Here is a 21,857-nt window from a genome sequence, read left to right on the forward strand (position 1 = left end):
AGATGAAATCTTCCAGAAAGTTTTTAGGTTTTTACTTTCTGGTATATTATCCTTTGACTTCTGGGCTGAACACTAATACAAAGAGCCCTACCCATGGAGGGAAGAAAAAACCTAAAATTTTTACTTGTGAACTTTACTTTTACCTAATTAGCCACCAACTTCAATGAATAAGTAGCCTTTCCTGGTTGAGTAAGACCTGAAGGAATTAATAGAAAAGAAATGCCATATTACATTCTTCTCCTGGCAGAATTTAGGCCAGTAATAACGCAAGGTTTTCACACCTCCTGCCTTCTTCTCAGTTTATCAGCAACACCCCACCCCATCTCCTCAGCTTCTGCTGCTGGAGGGTGTCCCGTATCTGGTTTCACTGTAAAACTGATTTCCTTCCTGAGCCATTCAGGTCTCCTGCACTCTCCAGCACACTGCAGGAGCCTCCTCCTTTTCTTGTTCGCCTTTCCTGCTTGCCAGGCAGGAAGCCATAGAGCAGCGGTTCTCAACCTGTGGGTCGAGACCCCTTTGGGGTCCAACGACCCTTTCACAAGGGTCGCCTAACCATCAGAAAACACATATATATAATTACATATTGTTTTTGTGATTCATCACTGTGCTTTAATTATGTTCAATTTGTAACAATGAAAATACATCCTGCATATCAGATATTTACATTACGATTCATAACAGTAGCAAAATTACAGTTATGAAGTAGCAACGAAAATAATTTCATGCTTGGGGGTCACCACAACATGAGGGCCGCGGCATTAGGAAGGTTGAGAACCACTGCTATAGAGCCTACTTCCTGAATGTTTCTACACTAGGGATGGGAGGTCCCACAGACTTCTCTGGAAAAGCCCAATCAGTGCTTTTGCAGCTCTACCCAAACAAGTTCCCTGTAGGAATTCTCTTTGACCTTGCTGCTTAGAGGAGATAGAAAGCAGAGGCTGGATTTACAAACTTATTCCGAAGGAAGGGCAGGTCCCAAAGAAAACCAGGTACATTGGGCGACCGGAAAGCTTTCCAGGTCAAGATTTCCTGCACAGATTAAGATGGTAGGCAGAACTGTCTTTATTGGAAGAGTTTGAATTGATATTGCAGGGTTACTTGGAGTGTCTTGGAGGAAGCTGATGGAGAGTATGGGTTGCTAAGGCCTCTCCCCACACCAGCTGCTCAGAGCTTTAGAGTGGTTCAGTCTTGTCAAGCCAAAATCCTGCTCACACAGATTTGATTGTTGCTCTGTGTACTTTCCTTTTCCCTGAGACCTGACTCAGAGGGTTGTCATAAAACCCTCAGCCTTTCTAGACTTCCAGATTGCTCAGGCATCCTTCTAGCTTCCACGGAACAAGTTTCAGATGTTAATTCTGGATCAAGATTAGTTCTTTGTGGTCACAGACATAGTATATCTGATTTCTTGCTTTTTTTGTCAAATGATCTTTAACTGAAATATTTTCCTTTGTAGTTCTTAACTAAGCCCAGCATTCCACTGCACCACTGTTGATGTCATCCATGATGTCGTGAGGGTGGTAGCCATCCGCATTGCAGCCTGAAGACTGGGCATTCCTCAGAATCTCTTTTAATGTTTCCAGAGAGTTCCCTAGCTAGAGATTGGCGCTGCATCTGTTGGGCAATGTTGATAACCTCATCAAGAGTGACATTTACACTGTGCCTAATGGGTGTGTGTTTTTGCTTCTTTCTGTCTCTTGGTGGTTCTTTGAGGCCTTCCATGATGAGGGCAAAGGCAGAAGGTAGGTGCTACCTCAGCGTGGGCCAATCTGTTCGGAATGGTCAGTTTCAATGTGATCCCCAGATCCTTCCAACCCCTGGTTGCTTTGGCGATGTCATCACCAACCTTTTTAAAAAATATTTTTAAAATTGATTTTAGAGAGAGGGGGGAAGGGAGACAGATAGATAGAAACATTGATGAGAGAGAAACATCATTGATTGGCTGCCTCCTACAGAACCCCTAGTGGGGATGAAGCCCGCAACCCAGGCATGTGCCCTGACCAGGAATCAAACCGTGACCTCCTGGTTCAGAGGTCGACATTCAATCACTGAGCCACACCCACCAGGATCATCACCAACCTTTTTAGGAGACAGACCCAGGGGTCCAATTTTGGGGGTAAGGGCAGATGTGGCACCAACTTCCTCGCCAGTGCACCTCAGGTATAGGACTTTGGTTTCGTTGGGGTCAAACTTTGGCAGCATGGTGGAGGCGGCTGGTGTGGGATGAACCCAGATTTGGGATGACTGAAGAAAGTTATACCTTGTCGAAAGCTGAAAGTATCTTGCTTTTCTTATTAGTTTGGTTGCAAGTGCCAAGAACCCAGCTTGAACTAGCAGAGATAGAAAATGGAATCTACTGCATGGAATCCAAGGAAAGGCTAAAACTCTAAATCATGGAATGGGCAAGGATGGCGCAGTCTCAATGAAAATCAAGAACTCAAACACTGGCAGGATCGCTCCCTCTGCTTTTTGCCTCTTATCTCTGGTTCTGTGGGTGGCTTTATTCACTTTCACTATAGATGTGAACATCATGCCTATGGCAGCATCTAAGTTTTATATCTTACAACTTTGTAAAAGAGAGACTGGGAGAAACAGAGAGAAGGGTGGTTGGGAAGGGGACTGATTCTATTCCTAAATTTGAGACCAAAAAAGTCCAGAGATCTACTAGGCTTGACCAGTCAACTTAGGTGGATCAGTCAACTGTGGCCAGTGGAAGGGATGATATAATGCCAGACCAGTACTGGGGCCCATCACTGAGTATGTAGAGCAGCGGTTCTCAACCTGTGGGTCGCGACCCCTTTGGCAGTTGAATGACCCTTTCACAGGGGTCGCCTAAGACCATCCTGCATATCAGATATTTACATTACGATTCATAACAGTAGCAACATTACAGTTATGAAGTAGCAACGAAAATAATTTTATGATTAGATCACAACATGGGGAACTATTTAAAGGGCCAGAAGGTTGAGAACCACTGATTGTAGAGGGTCATGTTTCTACAGAAGGGGGAGTCATTGTGAGCTGGACTGCTACCCCCAAGAGCTGTTAGCTACACCTGCAGCTCCCCCACCCCCTCTGGGCCTGATTGGAAACTGATTATGGTTCTATGGAGCTTCTCCAGAAGGTTCAAGGTATACTTCTTAATATTTTGGATATTTTTATTTTGCTGAATCTATTTTGTCTTCACTGAATAATTGACTTATAAAATTTTAGTGCTAGAAATAAGCAAAATTCAGTGATTGCTTTTTCCTCAGCTGATGCAAGAACCCCTTAAGAGGTTACTTCACATGGCTTGTAGGGTGTGGGGGGTAAAGAGGACTAGGCTAGCCCTAGCTGGTTTGGCTCAGTGGATAAAGCATTGGCCTGTGGACTGAAGGGTCCCAGGTTCGATTCTGGTCAAGGGCACATGCCCAGGTTTTGGGCTTGATTCCCAGTAGGGAGCGTACAGGAGGTAGCCAACCAATGATTTTCATCACTGATGTTTCTCTCTCTCCCTTCCTCTCTGAAATCAATAAAAAAAAATTTTTTTTTTTAAAAAGGGGGGGACTAGTCTCTGAATTCCCCACCCTGGTGCTAACCAGAGAATCACTGCTTTCCCTTTTTTACATATGTGGCTTTCACACAAGTTATAATTTGAGAAAAGATTCTGAGGCAAAAAAAAAAAAGGACAAGAAAAAGACCTACTAGTTCAACCAGAGAGTAACAGACTCTTGCAAGAAGCATATGTATTCCATCTGCTAACAGAAGTAGCTCTAGTAAAACATAAAACTGGGACGTAGGCTTTCACTGTAGGCCTCTTTTAAGATAACATCTTGGTGGGGAAGTTGGTGGTGTGGCCGGTCCTCATGAGTGTCTACTTTGTTGTTCAAATCAGTTTTTTCAGAGCCAGCAGTAGGCATTTCCAGTATAACAAGAACAGGGCCTTGGCCTGCCTCTTGGACACCAGGTACAGATACCTTCATGTCAGAGAGGAGATGCACTGAGACTTAGTTTAGTGGTTGGCTCCCCAGATTAGACTTAAAAGGAGCAAAGTCATTGTAACCCTCAACCTGTGGATAAGAATAAGCCACTCAGCTGTGAATCTGTGATCTCTCTTAGATGTGATTTATTAGGTCTCTGTCAGCGTGCAGACATGGTAGTGACATGACAAAGGACAATTCAATTAAAATGTTTTGTCAGTGATTTCTTTTTTAATTTTTTTTATTTATTTCAGAGAGGAAGAGTGAGGGAGAGAGAGAGAGAAACAATGATGAGAGAGAATCATTCATCAGCTGCCTTCTGCATGCCCCACTGGGGATCTGGCCCACAACCCAGGCATGTGCCCTGGCGGGAATCGAACCCTGGCCTCCTGGTTCATAGGTCGACATTCAACTACTGAGCCATGCTGGCTGGGCGTCATGGAAGGCACACTCATCAGTCTTTTAAGTTATATGACTCTGGGAAGAATAGTAAATATCCTCAGCTAACACTTTCCTGGAATGATTTCAGGATCCATGATGAAGACAGTCAAGCCTCCCAGTTCCTTGACCATCCCCACGGCAATGATTGTCCTCTGTGCTGCTACAAAAATGCCACACAGGGAAGCTGCATCCTGGAACTTATTGCACAAAATTGCCCTGCCCTCATCCCCAGTAGGAGGTGTGCAGGAGGCGGCTGGTCGATGTTTCTCTCTCATCGATGTTTCTAACTCTCTATTCCTCTCCCTTCCTCTCTGTAAAAAATCAATAAAATATATTTTTTTAAAAAAATTGCCCTGCCCTTGAAATCTTAGTTTTGTTTTCTTTTGTTAAGCCTCCCCTGAGGATATTTTTCCCCCATTTATTTTTAGACAGAGTGGAAGGGAGGGAGAGAGACAGAGAAAAACATTAATGTGAAAGAGATACATCAATTGGTTGCCTCCCACACATACCTAAAACCAAGATACATGCCCTTGACTGGAATCAAACCTGGGACCCTTCAGTCTGCAAGCCTATGCTCTAACCACTGAGCAAACAGTCTAGTGCTGCCCTTGAAATCTTGAACTCTGAACGTTTACTCTCTGCTTAACACCCCAATCTCCACACTCCTCCATTCCCATTAAACTTACATTGAGGTGCATCAAGTTCTCTATTCTCTGTCCTCTCAGTTTATCAGCTCTCCCTAATTTCTTCTATCCGGTGCAGATTCCACAATCAGTCACTTCAAATGTACTCCCACCACCATCCTCACTTCCTGGTGATCGCTGTTTTTCCTCTGACCAATTCCAGTCCTAGGTTAGCCCATATTGGTTTCCTCCACTCACCCCCCAGGCCTGCTGAGCCCTTCTAGAGGAAATCACATAGCTGTGCTGATTGATTGAATGACACAATTATGATTTCCAGCCCTATTGAGTCCTGGGTGCCATCATTGTTCTTTCCAGTCTCCCACAGGGTTCCTTTCTGGAAGCCTCCTCCATTCTCCCCGTTCCTTTCTATCTATGATTATAAAAGCATGATATGCAAATCGACCAAATGGCCGAACAGCAGGACCTCATGCACTAGTGCCAGGCCTGCCATTGCCCCACGATCGCCCTGCAGAGGGAGGCCCAGGCCACTGTCCAGCGGGTGATCATTCGGGGTGGAGGGCTCCGCAGAACCTGGGAGCCCAGGGTGTGTGGTGGCGGCTGTGGGCAGCACCAAGCCAAGGCGGGTGCAGGAGGGGGACGGGGCCAGGACGGCGAAGCCAGCAGCTGGGGGAAGGAAGGCCTACCCTTGCACGAATTCTGTGCATCAGGCCTCTAGTAATGAATAAAGGGGCATTTATTAAATTTTGGGCTCCTTCAACTTCCTTCTTCCCCCACTCCACATTCCCCAGGTCTGTACCTATTTGTAGGTATGTATTCCTGCCTCCTCACAATCAGAGCAGGAAGTGGCCTCTTCCTCTCCCCGGAACCTTGCTGCATTGTTCACATCCCTCCCTTTGTATCTGTTTCTCCCTCACTAACCCCACACCCCAGCCAACAAGTTTCCTGTTATCCTCATTCTCTATTCCCTTTCCTCTCCAGCGACCCTTTCTCCTCCCCTCACTGCTGGTTTTATGCTCTCTGAGGTCTTCTCAGTTCACTGCCATCTGACTTTTAACCCCACCACGCTACAGCATCTGTTCTCAAAGGTTATCAAAGCCTGTTAATTATTCAGTGAAATGGGCTTCTTAGTCCTCAGCTGGACTGTTTATAGCATTTGACCTAACTGACCACCTGTCTTAAAATTCTCTCATCCCTGGATTCCCATATTTCCTCTGCCCTCTGGTTATATGTCCTAGGATCATTTTATTGCTCAATTCACTTCACTTGTTTCTTTAATGTTGATATATCACATCCTCTGCCCTGGGTACTCCCTTCTCTCCTCTCATTGTATGCTTTCTTTGGTATTGTAGAAATAATCTATTCTTTGGAGTATGGTGCAGTGGGTTCAAATCCCATTTTCATGAGTTATCAGTGCTATGATCTTGAGCAAGGTTTCCCATATGGGAAATGGGGCCAATAAAATCAATTTTAATGGCTGGGTATGAATATTAAAGGAGACAGGGATATAAAGTGCCTCTTTCAATAGCTGACAAAAATTGCCACTTAGTACATTGTTAATCTCTTCTTTCCCTTCCATCCGTCTCCTCACTCCCTTTCCTGCCAAGTAACTTCTTGTGGTTCACATGTAAGCCCAGGATTTGGAGTCAGCATTGGGTTCAGATTCTTCTTCTGACAGTTAGCAGCCTTGTGACTGGGGTTTTTGTTGTTCTGAACCTTGGTTTCCATGTGTGTGACATGAGAAAGATAGTTTCTCACAGGATTAATGTGTGTGTGTGTGTGTGTGTGTGTGTGTGAGAGAGAGAGAGAGAGAGAGAGAGAGAGAGAGTATGAAAAGATGTGGTGAAGTCCTTAGCACAGTTCCTGGTGCATAGTCAGTGCTCAGTAGGTGGTAGTTATTAGTTATTATGTCTCACTCACACCTATGGCTATAACCTATCACACATACATACTCTCAAACATGTACCTCCCACCTCGCTCCCATCTCTTGTGCTCTAGACATGGATTTTGCCAACTGGCTTTTTTATGTTTTACAAAGAGCTCAGACTCTTATTTCTTTTTCCCAATACTTGTTCTTCACGTATTCCCTTTCTCAGTTAATGTATCGTCATCAGCCAATCATTCAGGCATGACTTTTTGGAGCCTCTCTTTTTGTCACTGCCCACATCCTATCATTCCCCTCTGATTTGTTTCTGGAATTTGTGCTTTTCTAACTATGCTGCTTCAATTCAGGCTCCCATCTTCTCTCATGGGAATTGTTGCCTCGTCTCCTCATTAGTTTCTGCAGATCTGGATGCTCCTCTTTCTACCCCATGTTCTCCTCTGTGTCCAGAGTGACTTTTCTAAGATGCGGGTCTCACAGTTTCACTCTCCTGTTTCAAAGCTCCAGGCTTTCCTGCTGAAGATCTTAAGCCCTAAGTCTAAGTGCTGGTAGGTTTGTGCTGACCTATTTTTCCACCCTCATTGCCTGCCACTGATGGCTCTGCCCACACAGTAATTTATTAATTGGCTATTCCTCCAAGATACCATATGCCTCCACAGGTCTTTTTTTTTCTTTTTTGTTTAAATCACCTAGGATGCCCTTCTCCTCTTTGTGGCCTGGCAAACAACCTTAACAAGCCAGCCAAATGTTTCCTTCCCTTTTGACCCTTCTGTGCATTAATAGCATTTTTAACATTTCTCCATTGCTGCAGCAATCACTTTGTGCCATAGTTATTTATGTGACTGTAAACGCTGGGTTTGGCACAATTCCTGGCTGTGTTGGTTGATTTGAATAAATGAATGCATGAAAGGACAGGGTCTGCAGGGATCTTCAGAGAAAGAATCTAACAGGTTGAAATTTATAAGAGGTAAATGTGCATTAAGAAGATCAATTTTAAAAGAACAAAGATGGAAGAGATTGATTTAACAGCAGAATATTAAAAATTACTGGGAGGTTTTGGTTGACAGCATTGTGTGAGTCAACGGTGTGAGGTGGGGTAACAAAAAATAAGAAAAAGGAGAAGAAGAATGTGAAATTTTTTAGATAAGGAAGCCGAGTGTCAGGTTTTACACTAGAGAATTGTGGTTGTTTCTAGATATTATGGTTTTAGAGGGACTTAGGCCAGAATAGCAATAATTCTTGAAAGCATTTTAAAAAGATCTGTTGAAAATATCAAGATAGACAAACTATTGGCTAACACAATGAAGAAGATAAAGGGAGAAAGCACAAAAGACAAAATGAGAAATGATAATGGAGAAGTAACCAATGAAACAAAAAAAATTACCAGAGTATTTTCAGGTCTATGCAAATGCATTTTAAAACATTGATGAAATGATTGAAACAGCCCCGGTGAGGTTGAAACGGCCCCGGTGAGGTCGGGATGGCCCCAGTGAGGTTGAAACGGCCCCAGTGAGGTCGGGACGGCCCCAGTGAGGTTGAAATGGCCCCAGTGAGGTTGGGACAGCCCCGATGAGGTTGGGACGGCCCCGGTGAGGATGAAACGGCCCCGGTGGGGTAGGGACGGCTCTGGTGAGGTTGAAACTGCCCCAGTGAGGTCAGGACGGCCCCGGTTAGGTTGAAACGGCCCCGGTTAGGTTGAAACGGCCCCAGTGAGGTAGGGACGGCCCCGGTGAGGCTGAGATGGCCCCGATGAGGTTGGGACTGCTCCAGTGATGTTGGGACAGATAATGGGGACCAGTATAGACTGATGAACAGGGGTAGATGCAGAGGCAGAGCAACATTGAACAGACTTTCAAACTACAGTGGGAAGCCTGGGGAGGGTTTGGGGGGGGATTAAGAGATCAACCGAAGGACTTATATTCATGCATATAAGATTAACCAATGGACACAAGACACGGGGGGGGGGGGGCAGGGGGTAGGGACTGGGGGAATGTCAAGGGGGGGGGGAAAAGGAGGCATATGTAATACTCTTTGTAATACTTTAAGAAATAAAAATTATTAAAAAAAAAGAAAGGAAAAAAAATTGATGAAATGAATCATTTCTTGGGAAATTCTTATTAAAATTGCAGGAGACAAAATTTAGACCAATTTTTGTAGAAGAAATGAAGTTATTAAGGAACTATTCCTCAAATAAGGTACCAGGCCCAGATTATTTTATAGGGGAATTCTATCAAACCTTCACATATCGGAGAGTCCCAAAGCTTTCAGAGTATAGAAAATGTAGAGAAACTTCCTACTTCATATGAAGCAAAGGTAATATTGATACCTAAATATGATAAAGACAATCAAAAAGAAAACTGCAGACTAATGTTCATGAGTACCTATGAAGAAATGTCATATATAGTACTGATATAGCACTAATAATTATTTTATTAACAATAGAATCCAACACCATAGTAAAAATATAATTCACTATGATCTGGTGAGTTTAATTCCAAGAATTAAAGGTAAGTTCATTGTTAGGAAATCCATTAATATCATATAGTACCAGACTAATAGGTGTCAGGGAAAATAATCATAAAAGATTAATTCCATAAATGCTAAGAAACTTTCAGAATTCAACATCCATTCCTCATAAAAACACTCAAGAAAATAAGACTTGATGAGTACTTTCTTAACATGAGAAAATATATATATAGTTCTAATACCAGTAACTTACTAAATTGGGAAGCACTACAATGAAGAAAAACTATTTTTTTTTTTACGGTTGATGTGATAGTAATCCTGGATGCCACAATCCTGTATAATAAAAGCATAGTTTGCAAATTGTCCCCTCAACCGGGAGGTCATCCGGGAGTTCAACCAGGGGGCGGGGCCTGCTAGGAGAAGGGAGAGAGGTCCTGGTCAGCAACAGGCAGCTGCTAGGGACCCTACAGTGCACTAATTTCGTGAACTAGGCCTCTAGTCACTGATAAAACTCAAACAATTAAAGATAAGTTAACAGGTCATAAAATTAACATACCAAAGTAGCTCTTATATACACAAAAAGTAACTGGAAAACATCCTATATAATAAAAGCCCAGCGACTGAAATGGTGGAATGACCAGAACGACCAGAGACCAGAACACCATGCCCCCTCCCGGCTGGCTCCACCTCCCAGGGAGCAGTTAGGGGTTATCATGCAAGCAAGTGAGTGGTTAGGAGCAATCAGGCAGGCAGGCGAGTGGTTAGGGGCAATCAGGCAGGCAGGCAGAGGCAGTTAGGGGTGATCAGGCAGTCAGGCAAGCAGTTAGGAGCCAGCGGTCCCAGATTGCGAGAGGGATGTCCAACTGCCAGTTTAGGACCGATCTGCAGGGATCCCTAAACCAGCAGTCAGACATCTCCCGAAAGGTCCTGGATTGGGAGAGGGTGCAGGCTGGGCTGAGGAATTACCCCACTCCATCCGTGCACAAATTTTGTGCACCGGGCCTCTAGTAATGGTAATAAAGATCAGAGCAGAAATAAAGGAAACATCAGGCAAACCCAAATTGAGGGACACTGAATATTTGGGCCAATATTCTCCAACATTGTCAAGATCATTAAGGGCAAAGATTGGAAGAGACTAAAGAGACACGACAACTAAATGCAGTGTGAGACCTTGGATTGGACACTGAACCAGAAAAAGGACATTAGTGGGATAATTAGTGAAATTTGAATCATTTCACTGTAGGTTAGTTGGTGGTCTTGTGTCAGTGTTAATTTCCTGTATTGATCATTGTACTGGGTTGTGTAAGATGTAAATATTTGGGGAAGGCGTGTAAGGGAACTATTTGTGATGTTTTTGCCACGTTTATGTGGCAAAATTATTTCAAAATGAACATTTAATAAAATAAAAAATAATACTTAAGGATTTGGGCCCAGCTGGTGTGCTCAGTAGTTGAGCATCAACCAATGAACCAGGAGGTCATGGTTCGATTCCAGGTCAGGGCACATGCCTGTGTTGCAGGCTTGATCCCCAGTAGGGGGCATGCAGGAAACAGCTGATCAATGATTCTCTCTCATCATTGATATTTCTAGCTCTCTTCCTCTCCCTTCCTCTCTGAAATCAATAAAAATATATTTAAAAAATACTTAGGGCTACAGCTGGTTTGCTCAGTGGTTAGAGCATCGACCTGTGGACTCAAGGGTCCCAGGTTCGATTTCGGTAAGGAGCATGTGCCCGGGTTGCGGGCTTGATCCCCAGTGGGTTTCAATACCGGGTCTACTATGTCCTAGCTGTGGGGACATTGGAAAAGTTACATAATCTCTCTGAACCTCATCCATCCATTGGGATGATACTGACCCTTCTGTGCTTTTTTGATAATTGAGTTAGATGATGATAATGATGAAAATAGTAATGACCATTTAGTAAGCATCAATTGTGCGGCAGCCCTGTTCCAGGTCTATTCATTAGCTCGTTAAAACATGTATAAAACACAAATGAGCCGAAACCGGTTTGGCTCAGTGGATAGAGCGTCGGCCTGCGGACTGAAGGGTCCCAGGTTCGATTCCGGTCAAGGGCATGTACCTGGGTTGCGGGCACATCCCCAGTGGGGGATGTGCAGGAGGCAGCTGATTGATGTTTCTCTCTCATCGATGTTTCTAGCTCTCTATCTCTCTCCCTTCCTCTCTGTAAAAAAATCAATAAAATATATTTTTTTTAAAAAACCACACAAATGATATTTAGTTCATGGTAGGTACTCAATAAATATTCCTCCCCCACTTCTTGCTGATCATAGTGGTTCCTGTAGTTTCTCAGTAGCTGATTGATTGTTGCCTTAGTACTGTCTTCCAAAGGACTTTATTTATTCCCACAAATCAATTTAGAGAAAATAAGGAAGATTTAATTTAAGCTCAGGAAGCCGCCAATGAGTAATTGCCAACATCACTTTATTAAGGAAGTACTTGGGGCTTAGAAGTCAACAGAACTTTAACCAAATTATAAGTTAATAATTTAGCCCTTGAACTTAATTTTTAGGGTCTTGGGCTTCTACAGAAACCAGACAGAGTGCTGCCTGCACTATGACATTGTTCATGTGCTACTTTGATATTTAGTGCCCATCTTCAGACCAAATAATCAGAATAAACACCTGCATACAAGCTCTGTGTAAGGGACAAGTGGAACATGTACGGTCATCCAAGGGTTTGGATGAGTGGTATGTCCCTACCTGGGCCTAACAGGCATCTGAGGTTGCTGGGCCCTAGCTTTGTCGGAGAATAAATGCAAGTGCCCCCCCTCCCCAGCCTGTCCTTAGTTTTCAGGAACACTGCTTACCATAGCCCTTCCTTGGTAAGTGTGTGCAGGTTTTAGGTGACTAGATCCTCTTTGACAATATAAAGCACAGATTAAAACTAACTTTGTAGCAATCCCAGGATTATAGGCTCAGGAGAATAAATCTTAGGTTCAGTGTGAGAAGATTTCAGTTAAGTCTCATTGTGAAAAAAAGCAGCTGGGCAAAAGGCAGTTCTGAGCTTGGTTTACTGCTTATTCCTGATCCCCAAGATCAATTCTTATGACTATCGCAGCCCATTGTGCGTACGGACATGAGTGATTGTTCCTGGGAAGCAGGGTGGGCTGCTGGTGGCAGTGATTACACCAAAAACTGGCTGTGGTTGTGGGCCTGGACCTCATCCAGGCAAAACTCAAGGAAAGCCGGAGTCGTAGTCCTTGACATACTTGTCTCCTTATCTGTGTGTACACTGCCACCCTAGTCAGAGGTTAGCTGATCCTTGGAGACTAACATGAAACTAGGGAATTTTAAAACGTGCTATATGCCTGACCATCTTTCTTCTTTCTTTCCTTAAAAGCTCCTGCTCCCTCTGGGTGTGATGCACTGCCCACCATAGTTCAACCTCGGATTCGGCCTTGCATGTGCAGGGCGGAGGTTAAGAATAATGGGCAGCCTTCCCCTTATTCCCACCTTTCATTTTTCAGCAGCAACTGCAGGCGTACGTGGCCTGGGTGAACGCGCAGCTGAGGAAGAGCCCAGCGGTGAAGCCGGTGCAGGACCTGCGACAGGACCTTCGGGATGGGGTGATCCTGGCTCATCTCATCGAGATTGTCGGTCAGTTGGCCCTGGACTCTGGTGCTAACATAAACCAGAACTTGACCTTCTTTATCCTTCATATGCCTTCAGAACAGGTGGCTTCTTCGGTAAAACATATGGCACCGAGCGTCAGCCCATGGACTGAAGGGTCCATGACTCCCTTCAAGGGCACATACCTCGGCTGCAGGCTTGATCCCCGGCCCTGTTCGGGACGTACAGGAGGCAACCAATCGATGTTTCTCTCTCTGTCTCTCCCCCTCCCTTCCACTCTCTCCAAAAATCAATGGGAAAATATCCTTGGATGAGGATTAACAAAGTGTGTGTGTGTGTGTGTGTGTGTGTGTGTGTGTGTGTGTGTGTGTAAATAAAATCTATGGCATTGGAAGTAGAGAAGACAGAATACTTTCCCAGGGTTAATTCATTTATTTATTAGTCAATAAACACTGTGTGCCAGGTACTGTGTTATGCTTTGGGAATATGATAATAAACACAGTCTAAGCTCTCAAGAGCTCCCCTCACCCCCAATCTAGTTGGAAAGACTGGAAAGTGAAGTCATTTCCATTGATGTACTTACATTCTGATGGGGTGAGTACAGATGGGGCTCATGGCAGGGGGCTCACCCAGCCCAGTTCTGGAGGTTCAGTAGTGGCTTGTCAGAAGAATCAATGTCTGAACCGAGGCTGGAAAAGGAGGTGGGAGCCAGGCAGATACTGACTACCATGTGCTCCATGAAAGGGCTGGTCCTTCTGGAGCCCTGCAGTTGTTGATGGTCACTCTTACAAATGGTGCCATAACCTTATTTTCATAGCATTTGTGTGTAGCTCTAGTATTATTTTATTTCCATTCACTGAATGGTAATTGTTCAGCTCTCTCTCCTGTGTACACTGAGCTCTTTAAAAGCAGGTACAGCATAATTTTTTTTTCTGTACTTTTGGTTCCACAACTCCTCCCCAAGTGCCTGGCACATGATAGGTACTCAAACGCGGATGGTTATGTTAGTCAGCTGACCTCACTGAGGGTCCTGGAGGGATGCAGGGTTCCCGTGGCGCAGAAGCCCGGTTTGCTGCAGGCAGCCTCTCCCTCATTGGCACAGTTCAGGGACTCACCAGAGTATTCATAGATAATGATGGTGATAATGGTAATAGTAGCAGCAGCTGCCATTTGTTGAATACTTTCTATCTCCTTTAATTTCATTTAATCATCAACCCTTGAGAAACAGCTAATAGTATCCCCATTTTCAGGAAACAAGCTTAAAAAAGAGGATTCATAAAAGTAAATTCATTGAGCAATAAGAATACTAGTATATCAAGCATTGTGCTAAGCATGCTACTTTGATGCATGACATGGGTAGGATGAGTGCCACTATCTTATTTTATGAGATTTAAAAAGGCTAGGCAGCTTTACAAGACCACATAACTGTACGTGTCGGAGCAGTGGTGCAAACCTAGATCTGCTTTCATTCCGAGCTCATTCTAAACATTTAATTTTTCACTTATTTCAATAGATTATACTTGAAAATGTAATCAGATAAAAAACCCAGAAGGCACAAAAGGGTATAAAGTCAAAAGCCTTTTTTTCCACCTCTGTCCCTCTGCCAGCTACCTGGTTTTTCTGGGGCAATCAGAGTAAGCAGTTTTTTGCATTTCTTTCCAGAGATATTCTGTACATATACAAGCAGTTTGAATATGTGTTCGTTTTTCCAAAACCCAAGTATTTTTGTGACATTCCATTGTGACTTTGCCTTCGAGAAAAGTTCACTGAATTCACTTCCTTTCCCCATCCCTTACTTAACCCACCCGCCCTCCTCAGGCTTTGGATCCCACGACTCCACTCAAACTTTCTCAGGGTCACAACCTCTGCCTTGTGAAATCCAGTGCCAGGCCTCAGCCCTCATTTTATTCCATTTAAAAGAACTTCACACAGTTGATCATTCCTTCCTCCTTCAAACACTTAAAAAAATTATTTTTGGGGGGTGACATTGGTTAATAATAACATTATGTAAGTTCAAGGTATATACCTTTTTTTCCCCTTTTCTAAAGAAAAGGGGAAAAAAAGGTATACACAAAAGGAAAGGAAAGAGGGGCATCAGTGGGCCCAGGCCCAGTACTCGCCTGTCCCAACAGAAAGCCTTGGGGGCACGCTGCGCCCTCTCTCCTCGCCAGGAGCTTTCCAGGCACAGATAGTGTGTCTACCACCTGAAGTCTCGTCTCCTTGCATCACCACGTATTTGACCTCCTTTACCTTCTCCATCCTCCCGAACCCCGCTTCCCCTCTGGTGACCACCATTCTGTTGTCTGTATCTATAAGCTTGTTTTGTTTGTTGCTTTTTGTTTTATATTCCACATATGACTGATATCACACAATTCTTGTCCCTTTCCTCCTGACTTATTTCACTTGGCATAATACTCTCAAGATCCATCCATGTTGTTGCAAATGGCAGTATTTCATTTTTTTATGCATGAGTAGTATTCCATTGCATATATGTATCACATCTTCTTTATCCAATCATCCATCAGAATGAACGGGACTACATCAAACTACAAAGCTTCTGCACAACAAAAGAAACCAGCAACAGAATAAGAAGGCAACTACACGTTTGTCTTACTTGTTCCCAGGACCCTGTGGACTTCGTTTTCCTCCTTCCTCACTGGCTCCCTGTTTGCTTTGCTGGCTCTTCTCCTTCTTCCTAACCTCTGAGTGTTGTTGAAGTTCTCCTTAGCCCTTGGATATTCTCTATCCCTAAGTGGTCTCTTTCCAATATATATCTTTAGTCCTAAACTTTTCCTTGAGTTCTAGACATGAATATCAACCCCTAGTCAGCATCTCTATTTGAATGTCCAAAATGCAACTCTGACTTCACATGTCCTAATCAGAACTGATTTCCTTCTCCCCACTAATCCCTTTATCCTCCAGGTTTCTTGATCTAAGCAACATATCACAGTGCCTTTCACCCAGCTCTTGAAGCAGGACACTTAGAAGTTTTCCTTGATTATTCTCTTTTCCCCATGTATCATATCCAGTCCTTCGCATGTGCTGTCTGCTTTACAGTAAAAGTTTACCCACTATTTGACTTTTCACCCGGTAGCCTCTTTCACTCTAGCCTAAAACATTATCTCTTGCCTTGTCTTTTCATTTTCTTTCTAACTAATCTCCCTGTTTCCTTTCTGTATAATCTATGTCTACCCAGAGTCAACTTTTAAAAACATAAACCAGCCCAGCCAGTGTGGCTCAGTGGTTGAATGTCAACCTATGAACCACAAGATCACAGTTCAATTCCTGGTCAGGGCACATGCCTGGGTTGCAGGGGGGCTTGACTCCCACTAGGGGGCATGCAGGAGGCAGCCAGTCAATCATTCTCATCATTGATGTTTCTCTCTCTCTCCCTCTCCCTTCCTCTCTGAAATCAATAAAAATATATATTTTTTTTAAAATTTGCAGGCCATCTAAAAGATTTTAATTTTTCTACTCCCCATTCCAAATTACAAGCACTAAGGCTTAATTCACTTGTATATTTATATATAATCTTACTTTTTACATCAAATATTCCCTTTATATCTGGCTATATGAGACTTTGATATTATTTCTCCTTATAACTTCATATATTTTCTGTCTTCTAACAGCAGGAGAAAAGCTGAGTGGGGTACAGCTGAGTCCTAGAAACCAACAGGAGATGAAGAATAACGTGGAGAAGGTGCTACAGTTTGTGGCCTCCAAAAAGATTCGTATGCACCAGACTTCAGCTAAAGGTCAGTGCCTCTTCACGTTCTTGGTGGACGAGTACACTCATCTTTATTGGCAATTGCTCAGTGTGTAGTCAAGGGATCCGATAGACAGGAGGAGGATTAGCCCCATGACCTCATGTCATTTTCCGGTAAAGAAAGTTACTGGGACAGAGTGATTATCAAAGTTTGACTGCTTTGGAAACCTGGGTGAAGATAGAAGTTTTCTATTCATTTTAATTAAATAAAGGTTTGCCTGACTGTGTGTAAGACAATTAATAGAGAAGAAATTACAAAATTGGGATATTGATTTTAGAATTTCTCGTTTAAAGTAATAAAAATGAGGCTAGATTATGTTTTTGAAGTTCCTACAGTTTCATGACCAATAATTATTTCACATCATAGTAGCCTACATTTTTTTCCATCCAGTTTTCCAGATGGAAACTATTTTCTAGCATTTTTTTTTTACATCACAGACTATTCCTGGTAGGATGAAGGGGCTCTGTGACCTCAGCACATGCCCTCTCCTGTAGCCACACGGCCAGAAGGGGACACTTCTCAGTCCCCTTGAGCCCAGGCTGCAAGGATGAAAGGGTGTAGGTGTCTTCGGAAAGCACAGGCCCCCCAGTCCTCTCGCCATCTCTCTAGAACTGACTGTAATCCGGTTCTGTTTCAGCCTCAGTTTCTGGGCCTGGTTACCTGTGACTCTGGTGAGAATGGGGGCAAGAGGGGGCACTCCTGTCATGTTTCTATTACTGATGTTCTCTGTGTTGGGGTCATTCAGGAAGGGTAGATGCTGACCATTGAGAGCACCCTGTAGAAGGTATCAATCAATCCTTTCAAAACCTTGCATATCTAAAAGGCTATGCAACTAAAAAAAAAAAAAAAAGTATTTTACCAATTCCCTTACATTAACTTTCACCAGACCTATCACATTTTTTCTGCCTGCATTCCTTTTTCTTTTCTAGGGCAAATTTAGAATACGATAATCTCTTTCATCTGGTCCCCATTAGGAGTGGGCTTGGGGATCTGGCCCATTAAAGTCAACTATTTTTAGGGAACACTGCCCCTCAGGACCTCATATTCTTTTGCCTGGCTTCCTGCTTAGTCCCACTGCATGGATGTTTGTCCTCCTCCCATCTGCTCTCCACGTTGCTGCCAGAATGATCTTACCCTGAGTACATATGCTCCGGCAGTCCTCTGATCATAGGGTCCTTAGGATAAAACCCGCAATCCTTCCTATGGCCTATCGGGCCCTTCCTGACCTGACCTCTGATTCATCCCTCAGCTTTCACCCTCTCCTGCTATGCTCTGAGTTCTAGCTCTGCTAGACTTCTTTCAGCTCCTCCACCGCAGAGCTGTGCCATCTATCTATATAAAAGCCTAAGCAACCATCGCAACTGAACGGACGACCAAACAGGCTGCGTGGGGCGACCCTGCCGGCAGGGGGGTTAGTGAGGGGCGACCAAATGACTGAGCAGCAGGCTGTGTGGGGCAACCAGCAGGCCAGCAGGAGGGGTAGTTGGGGGCAACCAGACTGGTGGAGGGGGGACAGTTGGGGGTGATCAGGCCGGCAGGGGAGCAGTTAGGGGTGACCAGGTCACCAGCTGCTGCTCTGGCTGATGTGTGTCACGACATGTCACGGTCAGGACGGGATGTCTTTCAATACAAACAGAGGTAAGGGTAGGCATCTGGGCATGGAAACTGTGCACGGAAACAGTGAGGGACGATCAGGTAGGCAGGTGAGCGATTAGGAGCCAGGGGTCCTGGATTGGAGAGGGTACAGGCTGGGCTGAGGGGACACCCCCCCCCCGCACAAATTTTGTGCACCGGGCCTCTAGTAGAAGTATAATGTGAGTCACATGTGTAACGTAAAAGTTTCTAATAACCACATTAAACAAAAGAAAAAAGTGTGAAACCAGTTTGAATAAAAAATTTAACTCATATATCTAAAATATTTCAAAATGTAAACTATTACATTCTATTTTTTATACTACATCTAAGGAGCTATTTTGCATTCTGTTTTTGGGTGTGCGTGTGCTAAGTAAATACTACACTTGCAGCACATTTCAATTCAGACTATAGCTACCGTTTAAGTGCTCAGTGTAGCCAGCGGCTCCCACACCAGACAGCGAGGCTCTAGTATGTCATGCTTTCTCTTGCCTCTAGACTTCATGCTTGCTGCTCCCTCTTCTCCTCCATCTGATGGACCACTACTCATCAACCAAGTCTCAGCTTAGAGCTCACTTCCTGCGGGAATCCTGAGCCCTCTAGACTAGGCACGATGCTTCCACTCGGAGCCCCCGAAGAATCCTGTACCTCTCCTATCATGACATGTTACTGTACTTCATTGTCATTGCTTTTACGTCTTCTGTGTCCCTGTGGAACATGGCTCTGTGAGGACAGAGAGTTTGACTGCCTCGCTCACCTGCATCCCTAGCAAGTGCGTATTTAGTGAATGAGTCCTCAGCCCTCTCCCTCCCTCTGAGGGCCTCTCGGTCTCTTCTGTCCCCCAGATATTGTGGAAGGAAACCTGAAGTCTATCATGCGGCTGGTCCTTGCTTTGGCAGCTCACTTCAAACCCGGCTCTGGCAGGACCGTCAGCCAAGGACGGGACTTCAGAGCCCCTCTGCAGAGTCACCAGCCACACTGTGCCACGGCCGTGGCCCAGGGAGCAGCTGCTGCTCTGGCTGATGTGTGTCACGACATGTCACGGTCAGGACGGGACGTCTTTCGATACAGACAGAGGTAAGGGTGGGCATCTGGGCATGGAAACTGGACTGTCTTTGATATTTTCCCTTAGATGCGTATCTGCAGTAGATAAAAATATCACCCAAACAGCCCCACGCTGCAGAAAAGAGCACTTTGAACGAGAAAAGCCCTTTCTTTTGAAGAGCTCTATTCGCAGTCAGCAAAGTGGTTGAATGGCATAGGTAATCTGTTGCTCTGGTGCCCAGAACTGTGAAGAGATGCCATTGGCACCGTGTGTTTCCTTCACTGGGAGCAGTGTCTGCGGGAGTCTCTCCCTGGAACGTATCCTGAAGGCCAAGCTGCCCCCGGAGGCGCGGCAGGAAATGCTTTGGTGGTCGTGTGTGTGCTAAGCATGACCCCGAGGTGTCGCAACGATTGGTGAAGTTATGCGCGTTTCTATCTATCTTCCCTGCGAGGTTTCAAGTGTCTCTGAGGCAGGGGCTTTGCCTTATTCATCTTTCCTGTAGTGCTCACGAGAGGGCCACCTTCAGTACTTGGTGAGTGGACGTGAAGGACTGACCCTTCTCCTTTGCTGGTGTCCTCTGGCTTTAGGAACAGCAGCACGGACGAGGAGATCGAGAACCCATACTGGAGCGTGCGAGCTCTGGTGCAGCAGTACGAAGGGCAGCAACGGTCCCCGTCGGAGTCCAGCTGCTCCAGGTAACCGTGGCCTCAGATTCTTTACCGCTCCAGTCCTAGCTAAAAGCTGAATTCTTGAGGAGTCTTGGGGTTCTTAGCCTCTAGTAGCAACACAGCAGGCCGTGAGGCACCTAGACCCGTTCTCTTTCCCTCTGATTATGTTTGGCCTTAAAGGGGTAGCCCTCAGCACTGCCTCGTGGTTTTGTGCTGGCAGGAGGGGAGGGTGGGATGCTGTGAATTTCCCACCTGGGGAAGCTTTGTGCAGAGCCACAGTGCCAGTGCTGGGACCTGCCATGGTCCAGCCTGGATGTCCGGAGGGTGTATATCAGCTGCCAGTGTTTATGAGAACCAGTTCCATTGCATTGGCTTATTGCCTGGGTGTAACTAAGTTATGGCCTGAGGGGGCTGTATCAAACTCATAGCAAGAGAAAGTGAGCAGAGTTGTCTTAGAGCAGCGGTTCTCAACCTGTGGGTCGCGACCCCTTTGGGGGTCGAACGACCCTTTCACAGGGGTCATCTAAGATCATCGAAAAACACATATATTGCCGTAACCAGTTTGGCTCAGTGGATAGAGCGTCGGCCTGCAGACTCAAGGGTCCCAGGTTCGATTCTGGTCAAGGGCATGTATCTTGGTTGCAGGCACATCCCCAGAAGGGGGTGTGCAGGAGGCAACTGATCGATGTTACTCTCTCATCGATGTTTCTAACTCTCTATCCCTCTTCCTTCCTCTCTGTAAAAAATCAATAAAATATATTTTAAAAAAAAGAAAAACACATTATATGATTACATATTGTTTTTGTGATTAATCACTATGCTTTAATTATGTTCAATTTGTAACAATGAAAATACATCCTGCATATCAGATATTTACATTATGATTCATAACAGCAGCAAAATTACAGTTATGAAGTAGCAACGAAAATAATTTTATGGTTGGGGGTCACCACAATATGAGGAACTGTATTAAAGGGTCATGGCATTAGGAAGGTTGAGAACCACTGACTTAGAGCATTAGAATGTTTCCGACTTTCACTTATAGGGCTGGGAATTGTGGCAGATAAGTACATATTTGAGTGGGCTAATGATTAGAATACATATGTGACTGTAACTGAAAGGCTCCAAGTGTGGAGACCAAAACAGGACACAGTGCTCTCATAAAAGCCTGATCAATGCCAAGTATAGTGGCAGGAAAAGATTACTTTCCTGGCTTATGTAAATCATGCTCCTATGAACACATCCCCAGATCATGTTAGCTTATTTACCAACTTCATTTCATTGCTGAATCATGTTTAATTTATCATCTTTTGACCTTTTTTGTCTCCTACCTCAATCCAGCTTAGGCTGTTCTAGTCAAACCTAATTGCTCTTTGTCTTTAAGTATTTTATGTGTCTTTGGTGTTTTTCCTCTTATTTCTTTTTCTCATAATATCCCGTCTTAGTTTGATGGACCATTTCCTAGTCTATGGAGGTCACATGCAATTCTTTCCCCGTTTTAATATTCTGGTAACCTTGCTCAACTTTAGTGTTCACATTTAATAGATGTGCTTTCTTATGTATAAAATTCACAAAACATAAAATTAACCATTAATCATTTTACTTCTTAAAAATCATTACCCGAGGACATGCTTCAAGAGAGGAAGGGGGGGGGAGAGAGAGAGAGAGAGAGAGAGAGAGAGAGAGAGAGAGAGAGAGAGAGAGAGAGAGAGAAAAGAAAACATCAATGTGACAGAGAAACGTCCATGGGTTGCCTTCCTCCGTAAGTG

The 21,857-nt window shown here is 44.4% G+C and overlaps 1 protein-coding gene across 8 annotated transcripts in view; it reads left to right on the forward strand.

The window, feature by feature from the left end:
- Nucleotides 1-21,857, forward strand: part of DIXDC1 (DIX domain containing 1) — a 75,829-nt gene that overhangs the window by 17,451 nt on the left and 36,521 nt on the right. For 4 of the 8 annotated variants that reach the window (XM_059707860.1, XM_059707859.1, XM_059707854.1 and 1 more), the window contains 4 exons: nucleotides 12,874-13,003; nucleotides 16,606-16,731; nucleotides 19,221-19,452; nucleotides 20,008-20,115. In XM_059707860.1, coding sequence (XP_059563843.1) covers nucleotides 12,874-13,003; nucleotides 16,606-16,731; nucleotides 19,221-19,452; nucleotides 20,008-20,115 — 596 coding nt within the window. Of the gene's footprint in view, nucleotides 1-12,873; nucleotides 13,004-16,605; nucleotides 16,732-19,220; nucleotides 19,453-20,007; nucleotides 20,120-21,857 lie in introns of those variants that run through there. The other 4 variants (XM_059707863.1, XM_059707855.1, XM_059707858.1 and 1 more) reach the window with 4 other exon arrangements.

Source organism: Myotis daubentonii, chromosome 9 (genome assembly GCF_963259705.1).
Source record: "Myotis daubentonii chromosome 9, mMyoDau2.1, whole genome shotgun sequence".
NCBI lineage: Eukaryota > Metazoa > Chordata > Mammalia > Chiroptera > Vespertilionidae > Myotis > Myotis daubentonii.